The 24,621-nt window shown below is 35.9% G+C and overlaps 1 protein-coding gene across 1 annotated transcript in view; it reads left to right on the top strand.

Moving 5' to 3' along the window:
- Nucleotides 1–5,857: 5,857 nt before the first annotated feature.
- Nucleotides 5,858–24,621, top strand: part of LOC121429462 (ATP-binding cassette sub-family C member 4-like) — a 44,643-nt gene continuing 25,879 nt past the window's right edge. Inside the window, exons 1-7 of the mRNA XM_041626479.1 lie at nt 5,858–6,037; nt 16,910–17,020; nt 19,186–19,306; nt 20,543–20,761; nt 22,318–22,407; nt 23,113–23,276; nt 23,947–24,072. Of these exons, the coding sequence (XP_041482413.1) occupies nt 5,976–6,037; nt 16,910–17,020; nt 19,186–19,306; nt 20,543–20,761; nt 22,318–22,407; nt 23,113–23,276; nt 23,947–24,072 (893 nt within the window). The 5' untranslated portion in view covers nt 5,858–5,975. The remainder of the gene's footprint in view (nt 6,038–16,909; nt 17,021–19,185; nt 19,307–20,542; nt 20,762–22,317; nt 22,408–23,112; nt 23,277–23,946; nt 24,073–24,621) is intronic.

Raw genomic sequence — 24,621 nt, 5'->3', positions numbered from 1 at the left:
CATTTTTAAAGTTTCACTGATTTTTCACTAATATGCACAAGTCAGTGATATGAGAGAGAGTCGATGATATCCATCACTCAGTATTTCTTTTGTTCTGTGTTTTATTGTTTGAATTATACATTATTTCAATTTTTACAGATTTGATAAGGACCAACTTGACTTAATCATTAACTAGCATGACGCTTATTCTACATGTTCAGGAAGTATAAAGTATGTTTCATATGACCATGAGGGGAAAATTAGACTTTTCAGATTTCATAGATTAAAATACAAAAGAAATAGTGAGTGGGTGATGTCAACATTCTGGTCATTTGCATACCGACCAGGATGTGCATATAACTGTTTTGCGAAACTTTCTTATTTACATGCTATTGTGATGAAATTTTCAGTGTTACGCTTGTTTGATTTTTCTCCTTTTATTCAAATCAACTTTTTATTGGGGTGGACTTGTCCTTTAAGGACAGTTTCAAATTTATACTCAACAAAAGAATGTTTTGTTTCTTTCTGTTATTTTATTTCTGCATGGTCCATTTCTTCATCACTTCCTAATGGTAATATTTCAATTTTGTCTTTAATTCATTCTCATTTGAATAATTTCAAGTAAATAAGCAGACAATTTTTTTTGTTAATTGAAACCTTAAAGATGAGACTTAATTGATGAATTTGGGTTACCAGAAATACAGTAACACTAACACTGATGTTCCAGTTTATGGAATATATATATGTATAGAAAGATTTATTGCACATATTGTCATTTTGTACATGTATATAATGAATGCATGCTCTTGAATTATGTGTTTCAAAATTGATTGTACAGTATGTTTATTGATGATTTTGCAGAGCCATTTTTAGGCTGTGTCTTGGTGACATGAAATATTTTTTATGTTGAAGTAAATAATGAATATATGAAAATATAAAGTACTTTATATACAATGTAAAATTGTCTGACCTTTGTTTCTCATTGCACTGAGTGATGTTGATATGTATGTGCGTGATTTAAACCCCAAATCTGTGTTCTTTAGTGTGATACTTTTTTCATGATAACAAATAATGTGGAATCTTTTATCTGAATTTCAATCTGAAATGTTTCTAAAAGTTTTGAATTTGACAATGCCTGATATCAAGAAAAGTTCATCCTGACATAATCTTGGTTTTGATAAAGCAGAAAACAAAGGAAACCTTGATTTGGGGGTTGATAAAATTCTGTCAAGTCATTGTTTATTTTAGTTATGTATTTTTATGTTAGACATGAGTAGGTCCTCAATATGTGATTTGATATAAATTTCATAAAATACCACATTCTCAAAAAAGGTTTGATCTCTGCACTCTAAACATCAAATACTTTGTTTCATGCACACTTGTATGAGAAAAATGTCTTTGACAGTCATCACAAAACCATCAACAAAACAGGAATTTGTTGAATTCACTTTACCTGACATGGAGGCCAACTGCTTTCATTATAACATCAATAAATCAAAATCAATTCATAACTCTTATTCTTAGATGAATTTTTGTCAAACCCTCTCTGAACCCTCTCCAATATTATTTTTATTATTCATCTTTTTTTATTATTTCCAACTTATTGGGGTGAATATCAAATACTTGGCTTGAATCATTAGAAGAGAGTGTTGAACAAGCAAAATAATACACGAGGGATGATGATCATCATGGTCTCGATCATGATCATTGTCATGTTGATGGCAATGATCATGATGATGATGATGATGGTGATGGTGATGATCATGATGATCATGATGATGGTGAAGGTAATGATGATGATGAAGATGAGGAGGATGAGGAGGATGATGATGATGATGATGGTGGTGGTGGTGGTGGTGATGATGATGATGAGGAGGATGATGAGGATGAGGATGATGATTGGTTCATTTATTTCTTCTTTCACAACATTTTTACATAACATTAGTTAACAACATATTAAAATGCTTTGTTTACATCGATTATCACACGCACTTAAAATTTATAAAGAAAGATGAAATCATATTCAAAATATATCCATGTACTCTGTCATTTTAAGAAAAGGATACCTTCAAGAAGCTGATAATGGTAATGCGTGATAATGATGATGATAATAAAAACAATAAATAGTGATATTAATCATAATAATAACAATCACAATAATGAGGATAACAAATGTAATAGATACAATGATAAAAGCACAATTAGTATCTTCACCATCAATATCTCTTGAAAATAACCAATTCCTAGTATTTTCGAAAGTTTGGCTCTTTTCAAAGTGAGATGCACAAATTAATAAACACAATATGCATAAGTGAATTATTTTACATGTATTTGATGCATACACTTTTTGTAAATGTGAAATCTTTATCCAATCTCCCCTCGTGATGATGGTAATGGAATCAAGCCATGAAACCGGGGCCATGAAAAAATCATTCGTAGTGCATTTTCATGTTAAAAGTTCTTTGCAGAACTACAAAAAGTTCTAGCTTCACACATGCAATTATGCAAAACAACGGGAATCATACTGAATCTTATAATATTTGGTCATATTTCCCACATGTGAATTAAAGCCTAGTTTCAAGTTTTGTTCAATACCGCAAAGGGCATGTCACTATTCCGATTTAGAAGAATTTATTATTACAATTATAATTGTTTGCCCTAGAACATTTCTTGAGTGGAGGGCATAAAATAATGTATTTTTCAAATACAGTTTCACGGGAACATTTATTTTGATCTGGTGCCTTGATCAAAAAAGAGTATCTGCGGATTTTTTTTAATATAAAATCTCTTCCCTACCGTGGAATGGGCAGATAATTTAGGGTGTCATGATATGCCTATAAAATATCAAATGACTAAACTTCGGAATAAATTAGTGCTCTGATTTTCCTGCTGTTTACAGAAAATTGAAAAAATATCAGAAAATTGTGCTGGATATATGTATGCAATCAATACTCGAATTTTCCTATTCACTATAAGAATCGACAATAAAATATTTTAAAAAGTTCGATCATTGGCCATTAACCATCATAGTTTGGAAGATTGGCCATATTGAATACAAGATATTTGCGTATTCACGGTGGCCTTTCATTTTTGTTAAATTTTGTATGGTTACCAATTCAACAAGAGAGGGGGAGGTACGGTGAGGAGGATATAATATGGAACTTAAGGTAAGAAAGTGGGGGGTGGCTGGGATAATATTAAATCGGCCCGAACCCCCTTTTCCCAGGAAAATAAGCGGAATAAAGATTTTTTTTTAATGGACTGAAGTTTATGTATTAGATTTATTCTTACAAACAGAACAAGTTATGAATAGTGGGAGTCGATTTACTTTTAAAATTTTTAGGTATGTGGACCTGGAATCTATATCTCAACAATAACTGAGAGCGCGAATCGCGAGTTGATCTTTTTGGAAATATAATCATAAAAACAGGAAATAAATTTTGACCACTTTTTCCACCATTATCTGATAAACAGGATGCTGTAGCCAAAAAATTAATGCGAATGCAAAGTGCGAGTATACTGACCTAAAAACAGGAAAATTTCAAAGACTATTTTCGTGAGAGGATATCGTAGGCCTATAGGCCTATGTGACTAACCTACTTGAGATATTTTTAATTTTGTATTCATATTTCACTTACAGGCCTACATTTATAAGGAAACCTTACCTTACAAGATACACTTTCCATGAGGTTTCCGTTCCATATCATTTTAATATGTGTACAACGCTTCAGGTTACTTTGCATTTTATTGTTGAATTTAAATTTAATATAGATTCTTCATCAATCAATTAATCATTCAATCAATCAACCAATCAATCAACCAACCAACTGCATGTATGTCATACACTATCATTGCGTTGACTCTTTATATTAATTTGGATTGCATTCATGTTTTATTTAGTCTTTAGCTGCCGAACAATATTCTTTTGGGGGATTGAATTGAACTACCGTAAATAATAATTATGAGCGAGCGCCTAGCGCGATAAAAATTATTTAGCATGTTTTGATAATCACACCAATGCGTATACCTCGCTAAGCAATATGATGGGTAGAATATTTGTTGTATTAGTGACTATTAAACAGGAAATTTTAAGAAACATATGTAAATTCTCTTGAAAATAATTAACTCGCAATTCCAGTGGGGAGCGATTTTTTTTATTTTATAGACTTAAAACGTTAATTTTTCTTCTAATGTCAAATTATTCCCCGTCCCTTATTTTCTTCATTTAGGCCTTATACCTTATTCCATCTCCTGTTATCTTTCTTTTATTTTTTCTCATCTCTTTTTAGTTTTGTCTACATTTACCCTTTCTCTTTCCCTTTTTTCGCAGCTAATAAGGGGCTATATACCGCTTCGGCACCCCCTGGATTCCCCTGGATTTGAGTTGTATTTAGGGGTAATATATTTTTTCGGAGGGTGTAATCGTTAATGCGTGTTTCTCTTATCAAGTCATAAGAGCGCTCGATTTAACCCTATTATAATAGCACTTAATGAATGTGCGAATTATAAATAAAATAATAATGATGAAAAAGGATAGGTGCCCATCCAGGACATGCAGTGCTTTAAACATTACATTTTCACGTCAGTGAAAATATTTGTTTCTTGAATCTCTTTCCGACTTTCTCTCCGAGGGGGGGGGGGGGGCGGAGTACTCACAAAATAACCATACGGGGTGTGCCGCTGGAATGTGTCGCTTTTTTTGTAAAGAAATCCCTAAACATATATGGGTATATGCTGGAAAATCCCTAACTTGACATGGCCCCAATTTTTAGATATTGGCCTTAAATATGGGTCCGTATATTCTCCTCCAATTTTGGGTGATAACCTTTTTTTTCTCTTTTCTTTTTTTTTGCTTGCTTGTCAAATTTTGATATCCTTAATAGTGGGTATCTTTTTAGCCAAAATGACCGGTAAATGGGTATGGGTTTTGAATCTTCAGCCGCACACCCCCGTCCAAACCAAATCTAACCCCCGGCCCCCCGAGATTTCTCTCATCTCCCCCAAACAAACAATAGAAGAAAATGAAAGGAGGAAGAAATGCGAACCAAGTTGAGAAAGGGGATCAGGCGATAATCGCCAAATAGCAAATCTTTCAGGTCACTATATCAAAATAAAATTCTGCTCTCATTGCCCGTTTAACTAGATCATAATAATCATAGCGTGTCGATATTGATAATCATAGCGTGTCGATCTTGATAACCATATCTATCATCATCATACAGCGTGTCGATCGTGTAAATATGATTTGATTAGCTGAGTTTTTTTAATTACATATACATTGTATATTCTATGCCTATATGCATGCATCCTCTTCACGAATACAGAAAGTATTTCAAATGTAGTATGTATGAATACATAAAAACTGTTTTCGGATGTAATTTTCAAGATAGTCACTAAATCACCAGCACACGCAAAAAGGCCTGAAAATCATCAAAATTGAACAAAGAACAATTAAGTTACCCTCTCCTCTATATACCCTCAACTGCCGGGCTCAACTGTCACTCTCTAACTGAGAATATATGATTTTTAGGACAACTAAGATTTAAAACTACCATTCTCGCTCTTTGTCGCTAAAAATTCTTTCCTAGTCAACGTTTTGTGTTTTGTAAATTGAAAAGTGGTCCTATGAAAATTGTGGGGGCCTTATTATATTTTTTGGGGGGCTTTGAAATATTCTGGTATTCGTCTCTTCCAATGTCATAATAATTTCTCTGACTGGAGGGTCGGCTAGCGTACGTGCCTGGAATACTTTTGTCTGCCGCCCCCTCCACCCCCATGCACCCCGCCCTCAGGGAATATAGAATATAAAAATAACAATTTAAGATTCGAAACAAGACTAATATTCTTACGCAATTTTTTGAGCACATTACTGTTACATTTTCACCTTTTTGATTAGGAAGTCGCTCTGGAATGGCATTAAGTATTGTCAAACTTTAAGCTGTAAGAATCAAATTCCATGCTAGCTGGAGTAGCTGACATATGGTAATACATTCAAGATGGCAGACGGCCCTCCGAATCCATCAGAAAATAGTGGGATTTTATCTCAAACCTTTTTCTGGTAAGTTAATGTGGTACGGTACCGGTACGACGGGTGGCTGTGGTAGTGCACCGGGAGGGCACCCGTAACTCGTTATGGAGTGCCCGTAGCCAGCCGTACAATGCCGCGGCGCGCGGTGGAGCTCATACTAGTATTATTGCCACGGCCGATGCAATCTTAATAGGCCTATATAATACATGTTTTTTAAGGCCCAGCGACGTTAATTGTGCAACTGGCCTAATGAACTTGATGTTTGAAGACATAACGTTTATTTAATTATTTGTAAATCTTAAGGTATTGTATATGTCTACAAGTTCTTGATGAGAATAAAATAATCAGTTTTAAAATAAACAGCAAACTCGGGAACAGGTAGCATTGGGTTGTTGTTGTTGTTGTTGTTTTAGCTTATACGGCGCGTGTCATTCAGTAGTGAATATTTGCGCCAGCATAATTTGCGGTAATTTTATTTATAAATTTTTCTGTACTTAAATCAATTCAGTAAAAGTCAGGTACGGCGCTGCATTATTCGCGCAATTTTGGAGATTCACAACAGACTGTCATCACAAATCACTTAACCACTTCAGATGTATTTTCTGGCCAAGCCCGGATCGGTACATTGATCAGGTTTCTCAGCTACTGCATGATGCGCATGCGTAGCCTTAGGCCCCCCAATACCAGTCAAGGCTGTGTGATGTCTGTTGACGAAATGATCTCCTTCAACCGAGTTTCAAAATAGCTCTATGTTAATACAAATGGTTAGGTTCGAGACAAAACAAACGTTCTGAGTCTTGTGCAGTTATCGTGCATTGGGTTAATTTTCACATCTCATAGTTTGTTCAATATATCAAATATTTACAAATTAATAAGATCATACGGAAGACATATATGTAATGCATTCATATCTAACACGTATATAATTATATATATATTTTTTTTCCAACATGGGTTTATAAGACTCAACAAACACATCAATATTCATATATGAATGGAACTAATACAACGTTCAATTATTTCAATTAACAATAATGACTCGAATATACTATGTGAATCTTTGGGTCCTTCTTACGAAGGATACCAAAGCTTTTTGATGCGAGTACTCTGCTGAATTGAGAAGTCTCTTTATATCCAATTCGCTTTCATTTATTTCAAGTAAGAGCCTTTCCCTTTCTTGTGAGTATTCTGGACATTTTGTGAGATAGTGGAGAGTTGTTTCCGGCACAGCACAGAATGAGCATAGACCTGTTTCATGATTGTTGACAAGCCGTCTATTCTCGTTAAGATCAATATTGTTCATTCGGAGACAATGTAAAATAGATGTGCTATATCTCTGGTTTAGAACACATTTGAAAGTTTTCGAAACTGATTTTTGAATGTCCTTCAAAGGTGATAGTGTTTCATCCCATTTTTTTTGCCATATTTGTGTGAAGTACGTTTTAAGAATGCAGTTTGATTCATGCTTACTAATTTTGTTATTTACATCAATTTGGCTGTGCCGTAAACCTTGTTTGGCTGCGATATCCACCACCTCATTGTTCCTGATATCACAATGACCTGGGATCCATTCAAAATACACTGTTATTCCTTTATTATACAATTGTGTATACATTAACAAAATTTCATTCACAAAGTTAGTTTCTTTTTTAGTTTTGATTGCCTCTAGTGCGCTGAGTGAATCACAAAATACGACCGCTCCTGTATAAAGGCCAGGTAATTGGTTCAACCAATTTAATGCTAGTATAATCGCTGCAAGCTCTGATCTATAAGACGATGTATTATCTTGGAGTCTCATTGAATGTATATATTTGTAATAGGGTACGTGAAATGCTGCTGCTGCTTTTCCTGTTTCAGGAGACTTCGAACCATCAGTGAAGATTTGTAAGAAGTTATACCACTTCTTGTGTATTAATTCAAGACTTGTTTGTTTCTGGAATGTTAAATTGTCACTTTTCGATATATAATCGGATATCTCCGTGGATATTATTGGTGACCGGTAATGCCAATAAGGTATAAAAGTATATGAGTACATATATTCAATTTCATATTGGAGAGGTTGGGGTAATTTCGATATTCTTTCCCCGAACGGCTTCCTCGTGTTCTTGTCAGAGTAAAACTGAAACTGCCAACAGTCTTGAAGATCTTGTTTCAATGGATGATTTAGTATACTATCTATGCGTTTCTTGAGTCTTACGCTCAGCATTTCACGTCGTATATCTAGGGGCATTTCTCCAAGTTCTACTTGAAGAGTTCGAAGGGAAGTGCCCCTTTTTGCTCCCGCGCATATGGCGAGTGCCTGATATTGGCAGGAGTTAAGAATATTTTTAACATTTGTGGTTGCAGAGTCATAAGCCTCACATGAATAATCCATGAGTGACCGAATAATTGCCCGGTATACGTGGAGTAGTTCTCCAACATTACCACAGAAATTGGCATAAGATAAGCATTTCAAAATGTTAATTCTCTTTTTACATCTTTGAACTACTTCATGTATGTGGGGTCTCCATGTTAGCCTAGAGTCGAAAATAGTACCAAGATATTTGTACTCCTTTCTTGGCGTTAGGAGGTTGTCCCCCAAATATATCTCGAGACATGGATCATATCGAGGGGAATGAGAAAAAAGTACGGGAACCGTCTTTTCACAAGAAATTATCATTCCCCAAGAGAGAAACCAATCATAAAGTATATTTAGATATTCCTGGATTTCTTTGGTACCCTCTCTTATATCATTGGCAGATTTCCATATTACACAATCATCGGCATAAAGGAGATTGTGGATGGTTGGTGAAATTGGAATATCGTGCACAAAAATATTAAATAATTCAGGACTTAGGCTACTGCCTTGAGGAATTCCATTATTGGTTTCCATAATGTTAGAAAGATGATCCCCTACTCGAACTTGAATAGTGCGATGTGTCAATAGATTTTTTAAGAAAAGTAGAATGTTTCCTGTAAGACCTAATTTACTTAATTTGACTAGGAGTCCCTTTGTCCATAGGGAGTCAAATGCTTTCTTTATGTCTATAAAGATTGCTAATGTTTTAACACCAGTTTTCAAATTCTTTTGAATTTCATTCTCAAGATGAACAATGTTATCAATTGTTCCTCGACCTTTGCGGAATCCATTCTGTATAGGAGATAGTAAAACGTGTTTTTCAAGGTACATTTGAAGTCGTTTTTTTACCATACTTTCCATAATTTTGATGAAACAAGACGTGAGTGCAATGGGTCGATAAGAATCTGTTTTGGATGGGTTTTTGTCATGCTTTAACATGGGAATAAGTATGGAGTGCTTGCATGGCACTGGTATTGTACCGGTTTCCCAGATCCTATTTATAACATATAACATCATATGTTTAAGGGACTCCGGCAGGTGCTCGTACACTTGATAACCTATTCCATCTTCTCCTGGAGTTGAGGGTTTCTTACTTTGTAGGATACTTTCTAACTCTATCATCTGAAATTGTTCGTTGATTGCTAGAGGCATGTTACCTGTGTTCTCGAAAGGAAGATTTTCAAACTGCCTATTGATCTCTTTATCCGAACTGTCAGCATTGGTAGTTTCTCCAACTTGTACAAAAGATCGAGCAAAAGCGTTGGCTTTGTCTGTATCACTGAGAAGCGTTTCTCCATTCTCTAAGAACAATACAGGCATGTTACGCCTTGTTGGATTAGGCACACCTTTCAATCTTTTAACAAAACGCCAAATTTGACCAAGTGGAGTGAAGCGACTCAATTTAGAGCAGTATAACTGCCAATACTGACGTTTGGCAAGTCGAATTTCTTTTTGAGCTTCAGCTTTCTTTTGCTTATAACTAATCAGGTTCTCAGTTGATAGACATTTTCTTAATTTATTTTTCGCTTTGTTCCTTTCTTTGATTTTTAAGGAACATTTCTTTGTCCACCATGGGACTGGATTGCGATGCGCCCTTTTCTTAATGGGTGCCGATTCATTTAGAGACATTGCTAAAATGTCCATAAATCTTTCATAAAGAATATTAACATCAATAGTATTATTCATATAATATTGTTTATAGTTTTTCTCACATATATTACTAAAATTATTCCAGTTCATGCCTTTCAGGGACCATTTGTATTTAGTCTCTCTGTCTTCGTCTTGTTTCGAGATCTGTTTACCGGTATATATTTCTGTTATAACTGGAAAGTGATCACTTCCAAATTTATTAGGAAGGGTGTACCAATGACAGTTCATAGCTAAGGAAGTGGAGATGATAGATAGATCTAAACATGAGGTTTTTCCTGTTACAGGATTCAATCTTGTACCTGAACCATCATTAAGAACCATCAAATCATGATGCATAAGGAAGTCTTCTATCAAGAGCCCATTATTATCTGTTGTATCGCTTCCCCAAAGTGTATTGTGGGAGTTAAAGTCCCCTAATAATAACAATTTCGTAGTGTCCTTAACATGGCGCAATAAAGTATTTAGAATGTTTTCGTCTATTCTGTTACAAGGATTATAATAATTGACAACGGATAAAGTAAAATTATGCATATATAAATTTATCAATTGCATTTCTATATCTGCATGTATTGTAGGATAATCGTAGTGAACAGAGTCGTGAACATATAATGCACATCCACCACCTCGCTGCTTATCTCTATTTCTAGTGAAGCAGCTATAATTCGGGATGTGGAGTATATGTTCCTCTGAAAACCACGTTTCTTGAATGCAGATGAGGTGGAAAGGTGTATTCTTATTACATTCTAAATACTTTATTAACTCATCACCGTGTCCAATCATACTTTGTGCATTCCATTGTAGGACTAAAAGTGCAGTCATGAATGAATTAATTAGCTCGCTCTTGATGAATTGGTAGCCATAAGTTTTTCAACAGAAGACTCAATGAGAGTTACAACTTCGGCTTCTGAATGTTCTTTGAAGAAAATCATAAACAATTTTACAAAGAAAGTAATTAGATCTTCATTGGATGCTGACATCAAGAAATTCTCTTTTGCAAGGGCGGTTGGCATATATCTATTAGTTTCAACCTGTTTCACTTTATTTTCTACTAGGGTTGGGCCAGGGAGATCCACTTGTGCGGATTCATGAATTGAAGTTGAATCATGAATTTCAGCCTCGATTGTTATCTCATTCGGTCGACTTTCCTTGCTTCCAATGTCTTTTTGAGCATTTTTGGAGTTAGGCTTGACAGCCTGTGCATAGGAGGGCGCGCTATCATTATTAGCAAGATTTTTGTCATTTTGCATCCCATTGTATTTTTTGAGCGCCTGTGCATAGTTCATTTTATTGACAACCTTAATCTTTAAGATTTCTTTTGCCTTAATTGCTTCTTCACATCCTCTAAAGGCGGCTGAGTGGTTACCTCCACAATTAACGCAGTTTCGCTCTTCCTTGCGATTGCATTCCTCAAATGGATGTTCACCTCCACACCGAACGCATCTAAGTTTTTGGCGACAATTAGCTATTGTATGTCCAAATCGTTGACATTGGAAGCAACGGATTAGTCGGGGGATGTATTGTTTTACTTCTTTTTTCTGGTAGCACAAGGCAATCTCTTTTGGTAGAGTTTTCACCTTTTCGAAGGAAATGATTAAGCTGCGAGTAGGGTAATTTGTTTCTTTGTTGTTTGCACCATTAGGCCTATTATTTCCCTTTCTCATAATTCTCTTTACATTTACTACATGTTGTGATTTCAACTCAGCGAGTAATTCTTCCTCTGACATTTCCGTGGGGATGTCAGAGATAACACCTTTTAGCGTGATTGTTCTATCAATGGCTTTAACCGGTATGTTACCAATATCCTCAATGTCATGTAGTAACTTATACTGTCTAGTATTTACACACTTGATAAGAATGCCTGACCTAAAGAAGTTCATGTTAGCAGGTGCTGATCCAGAACAATTATGGATTGCATTCGCAACTGTCCGCATATTAACATTTCTCAGTGACCTTTCTTTGGCAATGGGCATAATTAATACCGTCATATTATTATGGTTGGAGGAGGCAGTTGGAGTTTGAAAAACTGATTGGTCATTTCCATCCGAGGACGAGTCCCCTCGACATGGTGATAAATTCTCTATGTTCTGGCTACTGCCTTCTCTCACTTTTCTCTTTTTTCTTCTTACTGTTTTGTTATTAACGACAGACCAATTATCTCCCCCACTATTTTGACCAATGTGATCGGAATCCATCATCAATGACGACGTGTCGGTCATAATGACCACGCGCCGAAATTTGGCGGGAAAATCAAATTTGTGTTAGTTGTGCATGAAAGTTGCAAGACCCAGAAAGTTTGCTTACCGAGACCTTTGACAAATCCAAATAGTATTCCAATGTATGTATCTATCAGACAGGCACGTATGTCCAGTTAATAAATCCAGAAAATCCTAAATAAATCCGAGATATAGATTGAAAAATCAAGGGAAGCCCGCAGCCATGACCTGCCTCCTCCGCCGATCTCAAATAATTGATTGGGGCCGATTGCACGAAAGGGTCTTTCCAAGGACCTTCTTTCGTGTCGCCCATCTTTTATGATACGCTATAAGCGGGGTGTTCCTGAAATTTATGATAAAGAATAAGATTTTTTAGTTAGCTTAGCTTGCTTTTTAATGAAATTTTATACAATTTCATGATATATCACATTTTATAAACAAATATTTTGTTTATTTTAACGGACGAATGAAATATGTTTGCAGATGATTTATTTAAAATGCGTTTCGCATGGTGCATCATAAAATATGGGCGACACGAAAGACGGTCCTTGCAAAGACCCTTTCGTGCAATCGGCCCCAGGAGGCTTCTAGAGAGTAAAAATCATTTACTAACGTAACTTACTCTCATATGAAGCCAGGGCTTCTGTTCTATTCATGTGCGTTTAGGCAGCCAAAACCTGAAACTTTCTCCCCCGAGATTTCGACTTTCTCTCTAAAAGATCTAGCCCTTAATCATGTAGATGTACAAGGGATACAACTTCATTTCCGACATTTCTATGCTATGGATTTTATTTTTAGACAAGAATTCATTAAAAAGATGACAGAAATATCATGAAAAGAAGGAAGAGACTTGCCCGATATTTACACCTCCATCTTGTTTTCTATTGTTTTTCACCCACGATACAGATGCTCGCCTCGCGTAACGTGGGTGAAGAACAATAGAAAACAAGATGGCGGCGTAAACATCGGGCAAGTCTCTTCCTTCTTTTCATGATATTTCTGTCATTTTTTATAATGAATTCTTGTCTAAAAATAAAATCCATAGCATAGAAATGTCGGAAATGAAGTTGTATCCCATATACATGATTTAGGGCTAGATCTTTTAGAGAGAGAGAGTAGAAATCTCGGGGCGAAAGTTTCAGGTTTTGGCTGCCTACATGCACATGTATAGAATAGAAGCCCTGGCTTCGTATGAGAGTAAGTTACGTTAGTAAATGATTTTTACTCTCTAGAAGCCTCCTGGCTAGGAACAGGTCAACAAGAAAAACATAAAATATATCAGGAACAGAAGACAGAGAATAACTAAACAAAGAGACTGGGGCCTGTTGCATAAAGAGGTTAGCGATACATTTTCATAGGAACGTCCTAGGAGTAGGACCATTGTAGATTTACTGTGGTTTTGCTTTTAAGAAAATTAAGCATTGTGGTGACAAAGATTATGTTTTGTTTGACCTTTCTACCAATATTTAATGAGAAGTCTAGCAATTCTGCTTTTTTGAAATGGGATCGGTAAGAGTGGGGCTTAGTTTGGAGTTTGCAGATGATGCAGATCTATTTATTGTAAGAGATAGACTTGCTTTCCAGAACAGACCCATGCACTTCAAATATATTGATTATTTTTATCCCCCCATTTTCTCTCAAACTTTACTGCCCCCACACTTAGAACATTGGGACACATAGTAATATGCTTTGTGTGTATTGTGAACCGCATGAAATACCGGAAGGCTTCATTTTTTTCTCTGTTATTCCTTTATGTTATTGTTGGAAATTAATGTGTAGAATCTAGTATAAAATGAGGTATGAAAGGCAAACCTTTATGAGGGGACAATTTAGAAAGCTGGCAGCAGTCTGTTTCGAGGAGTTTTTTAACATTTTATTTTTTTATTTCTCCTCGTACACAGACGGCTCGCTATTGTGCAGCCACCATTAGGGGACTTGCAATGCAAAATCCCCCCGTCAGGGCTCTTCAATTTTTGTCTTTAATTAATAAAAATTTTGAAAATTAACGCGACCAAAAAGCAAATTATTATTCCCTCTTGGCATTAATTGCCAAAACCCGGAGAAACATCAAGTTGAAAAAACAAAAACAGTGACTTACCTCAGCTGTCGTGCAAATTCACTTCCCCGTTTTATCCGATCTTAAGTACATAAACATATGGCCATTGAGTCCCCTGTACAGATCGCGCTAGAACTTCGGTCTCTGTATTTGGTGAGTGAAGCCAACGGAGTTTAGCTGAACAACCAACATAACAGAGACCGAAGCTTTTGGTCTAGGGACAATAATAATATTGCTGGAGATATCTGAATGGAAACTTTTATTACATGTATTTAAAAAAAAAATGTTGTGTCCTAAGATCCAGCTGTCACTTAAAACAAAGAAGTAGGCCTAAATGTTAATTTTATGTTTATTTTAGAAGCAAAGTGAAAAAAAAAGTTTCAATGCAGAAGTTTTATATTGATGGACCCCAAAAGGCAAAGAAATTAAAAGAAATATCCAGTACTGGTATAGTGACTTAATTTGACAGCTTCCTTCCTTGGAAAGTTGCACAACCTCAGATTTTTTGTGAAATCTGATTTCTGTGAGCCTTACAAAAATTGGAAGTGTTTACTCAAGTGTCACACTCTTTCAATCTGATACATGAGACTGAAGCCCAAGAATATGTGTGAAAAATTAACCCCATTGTGTATTTTTCTTTACCACCTGAGCAGTTTAATTTATTCAAACTGTGAGAATTATTATACTGTTGGCACTTGGCAATACATGTATTGATGACTTTTTAATAAGAAAGTCCTGATAAAGTTCAAAATACATTTGTTTGTTTTCTCTGGCACCTTGAAGGATTATTTTTTAAAACTTTTCAAACCTGTGTCAATATCAAAATATATGCAGTCCAAAAGTCCCCTTTGTTGCTTTTTATTTATACAGAGTACATGTACATGTACTCTGTATAAATAAAAAAAAGCATGAATAACATAATAAAAAGTACTGATAGTGTGTATACATGTAGAAGGAAGATCACTAAATTTATGGAATAGCAAAGTTCAAATCAAAATAAAGTAAATATGAATAAACCAGAAGATGTATCTGATAATGAAGAAAAATGCTATTATATATTTTTGTCAGGGATATCAATTTCCATGGATTTACAAACTAGTCTGCAGGCAAAGACCCTGATTGAAACTTCAGTCATTAAGTGGGTCTTCTAACAAGACTAGCACAGATAACACTTGTATCTATTTTGGGGGACCTTTTGTGCACAAGTCATTTACAGGGATGTTAGGCTTCATATTCAGACCACTTTCCCTGAGTGAAGGGTTTGCACAGCAAACTACATGTACAATGATATACTTTTGAGAGAATAGAAATAAAAAACAAATGAGCGTGCATGGCTTTGCAATTATGTTGATCGTTTGGTCAGATTATTTTGCGGAGTGGGAGATTTCCATGCATTTTTAATCAACTCTAATATCTGGGATGATGTCCTTGATACTTCTACATGGCACACAGACTCTAGAGAACACTATGGTACATGATTACTTCTAAACCCAATGGCCCTTATTCTGAAAGCAGGTTTAACTTAAACTCAGGTTTAAAGTTGTGGTTTAAGTATGGATAGCCAATTGTTACATAAATCACTGACGGTAGAGATATCATATTTCAGCTCATTTGGCTCTCAAATCATTCATAATTGGCTAGGAAGTATTAATAGATGATTGTCTTCACCATCGATGAATCAGGAAAAAGCACAGCAAACATAAGAAACATACAACATTATAAAAATATTGATACTTTTGGCTTCCCATACTTAAACCACAACTTTAAACCTGAGTTTAGAATACGGGCCCTTCTGTCTGGTTCTCTGAAAACCTCAATATAATTTAAAAAGTTGTATTCATGAATAATATTTAACACCTTCCCAAGTACATGTTACACATGTAAATTGGAAAAATAAAACTTAAGACTATTGCAATTGTACTTAAAAATTTCTAGAACCTTGAAATGAAATGAATTATTTGCTGATTTCAGCAACCTCTGGGTACATCATGTAATGATAATAATAGACTTTCGCATAATTTTACATGCGTATCAGTTTGTGACCCATGTACATGTACCAATATTTTGCAATTCTAATGGGATCTTTCAGTCACTCATTATTTTTTTGGGCAGGATTTTATTCCTTGAAATGCAATACGGGTATCAGCTACTCTGTTTGAGGCAAGGGTTAAAAGTTGAATTATCGTAGAGTGCTTAGAGACAGTGGTAGATCCAGAGAGGACATCCGGCCCATTCTCCCCCTTTTGCAGCGTAGGGAGGCAGCGTAGTTCAGTCGGTTAGAGCGCCTATTCCGGATAAGAGTTACAACAAATAATTTTAATGGGAATATGTCTCGTTCATACACAAGTGAGGACGTAGCTTTTATTTATTTTTTTTTGTTTTTTTTTGTGCTTTTCAATTTTTTATTGGACAAAAGCCTTTAATTTTTTGGTAAAGACCTTTTTTTTTCTATAAAAATTTCCTTGGAAAATGTGCCCCCTTCCTTTTGGAAAATCCTGGATCTGCCCCTGCTTAGAGACTTCTGATAGAATAAGTGACAAGTTGTATCCTCTGGAAAAAGTGCTATATAAATCCAATTATTATCATTTATTATTATTATAGTTAAAAACAATTTGATTTCTTTGATATCTATCCTTTCATTGTAGTTGGCTACTTCCATTCTTCAGATATGGCTACAACCACACCATAGAACAGCCCGACCTCTACCGGATATGCAGCAAAGATGATTCCAATCTTCTTGCTGATAGACTAGAAAGGTAATTGATACTCGTGTCTGTATTCATTGATACAATCTGAATTGTCATGTGTTAAATATTTAATTTAAAAAACCATTCACACCAATTCCATTGAATTAGAAATTTCATTTTCCAAATCGTAAAAAAAAAAAAATTATTGGCCCGTATTCTGAAGTCAGGTTTAACTTAGCCCATGGTCGAACTCTGCTAAAATTATGGGGAGCCAAAAATTCAAAAATTCTGTTTGTATTGTATATTTCTTAATATGTTTACTATTTTGTTTCCTTTTGATTTCATAATAAAAGAAAAATACTTCAAAATACTTCAGTTATCATTCACAGAAAATTTGGGTGTCATATGGGTTAATGAATTGGATGTGTATTGTTTGATTGAGGTGGAATCTTGAAGTTGAACACACTCGATCTGAAAGAGATTTTTATATCCTTAAACATTAAGTTGATAACAATGGCACATTATTGAATAAGGCCATATCCCTCCATTTTCCTGAAAGGAAACAGACTGGCTATCATGTTCGATTGTGCCTGAAATGTCTCATAACCTTGGGAGGCCCAGTAACCCAATGTTTTGCATTTAAAGGGATGGTCCGGGCTGAAAATATTTATTTCTTAATAGATAGAATAGAATTCACTTAGCAAAATGCCGAAAATTTCATCGAAATCGGATAACAAATATTAAAGTTATTGAAGTTTAAAGTTTAGCAATATTTCGTAAAAACAGTCATCATGAATATTCATTAGGTGGGCTGATGATGTCACATCTCCACTTTCCGTTTTCTTATGTTATGTAGATGATGTGCACAACTCAGTGACATGCAAATTAATGGGACGGTCAGTGATGTCCGTCACTCACTACATGTATTTCTTTTGTTTTTTATTGTTTGAATTATGCAATATTTCATTTTCTACAGATTTGACAATAGGGACCAACTTGACTGAATCATACATGTATCATTTGAAGCAATGCTAGTTCCATATGTTCATGGAGGAATCAGGCATTGTTTCACTTTACAATGAGGAGACAATTAGAATATTTCATGTAAAAGAAATAGTGAGTGGATGATGTCATCAGTCTCATTTGCATACCGACCAGGATATGCATATTACCGTTTTGTGAAATCAAGCAAAACTTTAAAATGTCATAACTGTCTTATTTTACACCCGATTTTATGAAGTTCTCAGTGTTTTGCTGGTTGGATTTTTTTTTTCCGGACGGCGGCGTCGACATCAAATCTTAACCTGAAGTTAAGTTTTTGAAATGACATCATAACTTAGAAAGTATATGGACCTAGTTCATGAAACTTGGCCATAAGGTTAATCAAGTATTACTGAACATCCTTTTAGAGTTTCATGTCACATGACCAAGATCAAAGGTCATTTAGGGTCAATGAACTTTGGCTAATTTTGGGCTATCTGTTGCATTACAATAAAAACTTTAAAAGTTTTTGGATCTGATTCATGAAAGTTGGACATAATAGTAATCAAGTATCACTAAATATCCTGTGCAAGTTTCAGGTCACATGATGAAGTTCAATGGTCAAATTTTAGGGTCAATGAACTTTGGCCGAATTGGGGGTATTTGTTGAATTACCATCATAACTTTGAAAGTATGTTAGTCTAGTTCATAAAACTTGGACATAAGAGTAGTCAAGTATCACTGAACATCCTGTGCGCATTTTAGGTCACATGACCAGGGTCAAAGGTCAATGAACTTTGGCCATAATGGGGGTATCTGTTGAATTACTATCATAACTTTGCAAGTTTATTGATCTGACTTTTGAAACTTGGACCTAAGAGTAATCAAGTATCACTGAATATCCTATGCAAGTTTCAGGTCACATGATCAAGGTCAAAGGTCATGTGAGATCAATGAACTTTGGCCGCATTTGGGGTATTTGTAGAATTACCATCCTATCTCTGTAAGTGTATTGGTCTAATTCATAAAACATGGAAATAAGAGTAACCAAGTATCACTGAACATCTTGTGTGAGTTATAGTAGTTTTCAAAGTGAGCACTGCTGCTATGTTGAATCACGTGATGCAGGTGAGACGGCCACAGGCATTCCACTTGTTTGTCTTTTTATTCATATCAACTTTTTGTTGGGGTGGACTTGTCCTTTAATTAATTTTGTTCTTTTAAATTTTGATTATTTGTGTTATATTGTTCAGGAACTGGAACAAAGAACTGAAAGCATGCAAGTGCCATCAGAAGAAGCCCAGCCTTCTCAGAGCTTTGATTAAAACATTTTTGAGGCCAGTGGCCTTCTCTGGGGTTATAGTATTCTTTGAGGTTAGTAGCTTACCACAAGACAAATAAATCAGATTAATGATGTACTATGTATTATCTTTTGAGAAAATGATGAAAATCAAGTCTGTGGCCATTGACACAAATCTTGGCAATCATTGTAGAACATTTTTGTGTGATTGATTGCATTGACATAAGGCACATTTGATTATAAAACTCAAGCACACAATTTAAAGCTAAACTTTGTGTTATGGGACCCAGATCTACATGTAACTAGATGCAGTTTAGGGCATCATTAAAGTTCTTGCTCGCTTCCAATAGACCTACCAAAGATGCCCCATTACCATCTTGATGCAGTTAAAACCAAAATCTATGCTAAGCAAACGAGCCAAGAGCAATTCATCGCACGATTGGTAGAAGGGCGTTAGCTCGAAGGCTTTGTAGTTTACAAAATTGTAATACTTTAAGGGAACATGAACAATAGATCAGCATTTCATGTATAAAGGTGAAATGTGATACTTCAGCAACTTTTGGGAGGCCAAAATAAACATTGTTAACACACACTCCACTTGTTGCACTTGCTACTCTTATACTTTACAGGTAGTGTAGTATTTCTATTATATTTCCTATACATATTATACTGTACGTGTAGTTTAATTCTAATTGATATACCTTTGTAAAGTTACTGAATACATGTATTATGATGCTTTAATTGTGCTCTTTTGTTTTAATTGAATTATGTAAGACCTTTTGATTTTAAAGTGCTTGGTGGTTGATTTGATTTAATCATTGTACAACACCTTGGACCTCTAAGAAGAACAGAGCCATTGTATCAATAGTTCTGAATAGAGTGATCTATTCATTTAATTTTAAGTGCTTACATATTTATTTTTAATATTTTGTACAATGTATTCTGTCGTGATTTTTATACGGTAAATAAAACCAAACCATACCAAATATATATGTAGCGGTGTTGTGGCTCAGTGGATAAGTCTCCAGACTGTGAACCACAAGGACCGGGGTTCAAATCCCACCATGGTACTAGTGTCCTTTGGCAAGGCGTTTTTCTACATTTGCCACTCTCGACTCAGGTGTAGTAAATGGGTACCCGGTAGGAAGAAATTCCTTGAATGCTCGATGCGCCCGATCTGCGAAGCTGTGCTAAAGTCGGGGTAATAGTATGCAGCGCTTAGAAACATTTGTATAAAGCGCTATAGAAATGTTGCATATAATTATTATTATTATAAAGATTATTAACTCGTTAGTTGTATTTTTTTTTAGGAATGTGTCTTCAAGCTCCTTCAGCCCATTATCCTCAGTTACCTCATCACCTACTTCTCCCCCGAGCCTGAGATCACCACCACTCAGGCTTACATCTGCGCTTTCGGGATGGCCCTGAGCGGCGCTGCAGCTACCATCATGCATCACCCATATTTTTTTCAAATGCAGAGGGTCGGCATGCAAGTCCGCATCGCAACGAGTGCCCTGGTCTTCAGGAAGGTTAGCCTACTAAATGTACCCTTAGGAGAATATACATTAGTTACCTAATTTGGTCCCTATGTAAAACACCTATTAGAATAACATAATTCAGTTGTCGAGTGTCGGCATGCAAGAAATTGCAAGAAATGCCCTCGTCTTAAGAAAGGCTGGCTAAGTATGTACATCATACATGTATGGGAAAACTGTTGCCTACTGGAATTGGTCCATTTGAACAGAAATACATGAGATTTTCATAATTCAGTTTTCAGGGTCGGCGTGGAAGCTTGCATTGCAAGAAATTCCCTCGTCATTTGAAAGGGTACATGTAGCTACTCGTGTTCTTCTAGGAGGAAAAGAGGAAAGGTTTCCTACTGGAATTAGTCCAATTGAATGATAAAAATGAGAGTTTTGTAATTTAGTTGTCAGGGTTGACAAATAAATGTGCATTGCAACAAGTGCTCTGGACTTAGTAAAGGTTAGCTTCTAGGTGTAGTGGAAGAATTAAACCGGTGTCCTACTTGAACGGGGGGGGGGGGTCCCTTACAAATCTATGAGAATTACAGAATTCATTATTTCTTGTCAGAAGGGTCATATTCGTATCCAAACTTTGGTGCGATTTCCTTCGGCAAGAAATTGACCCACATTGTGCTGAACTCAAAACCCAGTTGAGTGCCAAGGGCGTAAATCCTTGCATCAGACCTTTTACTCGGGGGGGGGGGGGGGGGGGGGGGGGGTGGATCTATTGTTCCATCCCCCCAATTGAATAGCATGATGTCACAGATTTAGGCCCATGGTTGAGGCCTTTGGGTATGTGGCAGGATTGATTTGTTGAATGCACTGAACACTGCTGAAAGGTGCGTCATATCCTCTGAAAGAAAAATTCTGGCAGAAAATGTGTATTTGCCACAATTAGCATGGTATTCCAGTCAGGTGTCTGGTCTTTCTCCAAGCAGTAAAATCAACTGTTCCATGGTACTTATCTGTGTTGATAGTCGTGTGATCGTATAGATTTCATGGTTTCACAGAGTTAGGTTCATGCAAATGAGCCCCTGTTGCATGAAACTTGCTGTTATGGTAACTTTGCCATCCTGTGGTATCTTTCATGGAATCCTTGATTCTGATTGGCTGTTTGATCATTGTTACCATGGTAGTTACCATTGGATGCCAAGGTTACCGTAATAGAAACTTTAATGCAGCGGGGACCAGGGCCCTGTCTTACAAAGAGTTGCGGTTGATCCGATCAACCACAACTATGGAAAGCCACAACATCTAAAATGGGTGTTTGTTCAAAGTGTATTCTAGATTTAATGTATACTCATATATTCATTGTTGTCTTGACAATTTGGTGTGCTCTTTGTTTACAGAAAAATTATGACAATGATGGATTTCCATATACATGTAGATGAGGTTGATTGAATCAATGCAACTCTTTGTAAGACTGGGCCCAAATCTAGATCTACCATGGTAGGGTGACAATTTAACATAGTTGATTTTAAAGACCTTCTCATGGAATCACCATTTGCTTCAGTTCTATTTGGCTTTAAATTGACTTTTCTTTTGATTTCCATTTTCTGCAGTCGTTACGCCTGAGCAATTCAGCTCTGGGAAAGACCACAGTTGGAAAGCTGGTTAACATTCTATCAAGCGATGTCAATAGATTTGATGTGGTGAGTTCAGGATCTACTCCTAGGAATCACACATATCACGGAATATTATCAATTATGAAATGTAGATATTGATCCTAATATTAATGATAATGTTTGGCTGAAACCTGTCACTTGAAAAGTCTTTGATTTTAGCTAACGTGCAAATTTGCCAGTGACTGGTACTTTATGATTATTTTTTTTTGTCCAGTCATGGTTTTGTAAAAAGAATCCAAATCACTATCGTATAAAACAAATAATGCACTTCATTTTTGATTTTGCATTAATAACTGTACACACTTGTTGTGGTTGAAACTGTTCGCATATGTAATGTCGTCGATGATGTTTATCATATGTTTAGCAGTCCCCCCCCTCATATTTACCATGAACATGTACTGTATCTGTAAGCTATGATTACTATTTTGAAGATGATGGCGTTAGAATATGAAGGCGGTAGTACACAGTTTAGTGCCAGAGATTGTAGAGTTTGTACATGTGTACTGTACCTCATCTCCAGGTTGAAATGTACTTTTCCTGTTTCATATGAATTATTTAATACAGAATATTTTAAGAATGTAATTACTTTCTTGGAATGTTAGGAATGGTTATTTCAAGTATGATTCATAATAAAATTATATATATATTATATATATCTAATCATATATCTTTTATAATTATATATCTTTATATTATTTTGTCTTCTATATGATATTTTTTTTTTTCTTTCAGGTAATGCTCTTCCTTCACTATGTGTGGATTGGGCCTTTGCAGCTGATAGTCTTACTAATCATACTCTTTAACAACATGGGACCGTCGTGTCTGGTCGGCTTTGTCATCCTCATCTGCCTTGCCCCTCTTCAAGGCTGGATGGGAAAATTGTTCTCCAAGTTTAGGTAAGATTTCTGTTCCAGTGCCCACCCCTCAAAAAAAACCCCCCAAAACCCATCCCAAATACATGTAACATTCTGAGATGGGGGACCATCATACAGTTCGTCATCTTCATCTGACTTGCCCCTCTTACTTTTACATCCACACTTGAAGAAAATACGGGCTGAGGAATATAGGAACATTGATTTCCCCCAAATGAACAAACACCCCCAGGTCCCACTGTAAAAGATATTTTGCCTTGAATAGAACAGACCCTGAACTCAAAATATCTGTATTTTCTGCACCCCCCTTGGAAATTGGACATCATTGAGCACATGACCATCGCATGTGGTGTAATTTGTGGTCCACATGCCTTGCCCCTTTTCAAGGGTGAATGGGACAATTGTTCTCCAATATGTAAGAAAGCTATTACCCCCTCCTCCAACAAAAACATGTTGATATCATGGGGCAAGGGTCCATCATACAGTTATCTTCATTTGTCTCGCCCCTCTTTGAGGATGGATGGAAAATTATTATCGAAATTGGTAATAGAGTTTATGTGAGATTTATAACCACACCCCCCCTCCAAGAATAAATAATATCATGGGATAAGAGACTCTCATATGATGAAGTGGATGTAGAACAACAATCCGCAATTTAACTTATTATCCGCCTCTCCCTTTCTTTCCTTATTAGAATCAAGACTGCGTTGTTGACCGATGAGCGTGTGAGGATTATGAATGAGATCATCTCCGGGATGCGCATCATCAAGATACACGCCTGGGAATTTCCCTTCTCAGACCTCGTCAGGAAATCAAGAAAGTAGGTTTTTATAGTTGTTTAGAAATTTTGAAGCCATAAATCATTTGGAAATGTTAAAAAGAAATTGTTTGCATCGCATCATATCAGTTTCTGTTCAATGTCATTAGAGGATAGGGATCTATAAATTTTCTATGCTGGATGCACAGACTCTGTTTGCACTAACAATGCACTTACAGAGGCCTGGTTACAACCGGTAATGTCACAGCAATGCCTAATGTCACAACATCTTGTTATTTACATCCTGGGTCAACGTTTGACATCACAATCCAAAAGTTGTGACTGGACCTACTGTAAGTGCTTTGTTCATGCTAACAGCGCTTCTGTGCGGCTGGTAGTAGCCTCTGCTCAACTCTAAGGATAATAAGGAGACATTGCATTTGTTTATATTTTTAACACATTCCTATGATTTGCTGACCCATTTCCGTGACTTATTTAATGATTGTGAAAAAGAAACATTTCTCATGTAATCACATCAATCAGATGAACCTCATAATCAGTGAATAACAATTGCATATTTATTCTCATCTTCACTGCAAGTTTATGCAAGCA

This window comes from Lytechinus variegatus, chromosome 16 (assembly GCF_018143015.1).
Source record: "Lytechinus variegatus isolate NC3 chromosome 16, Lvar_3.0, whole genome shotgun sequence".
NCBI classification, from domain to species: domain Eukaryota; kingdom Metazoa; phylum Echinodermata; class Echinoidea; order Temnopleuroida; family Toxopneustidae; genus Lytechinus; species Lytechinus variegatus.
The sequence above is the reverse complement of the archived record's forward strand: the minus strand, read 5'-3'. Positions and strand labels throughout refer to the sequence as shown.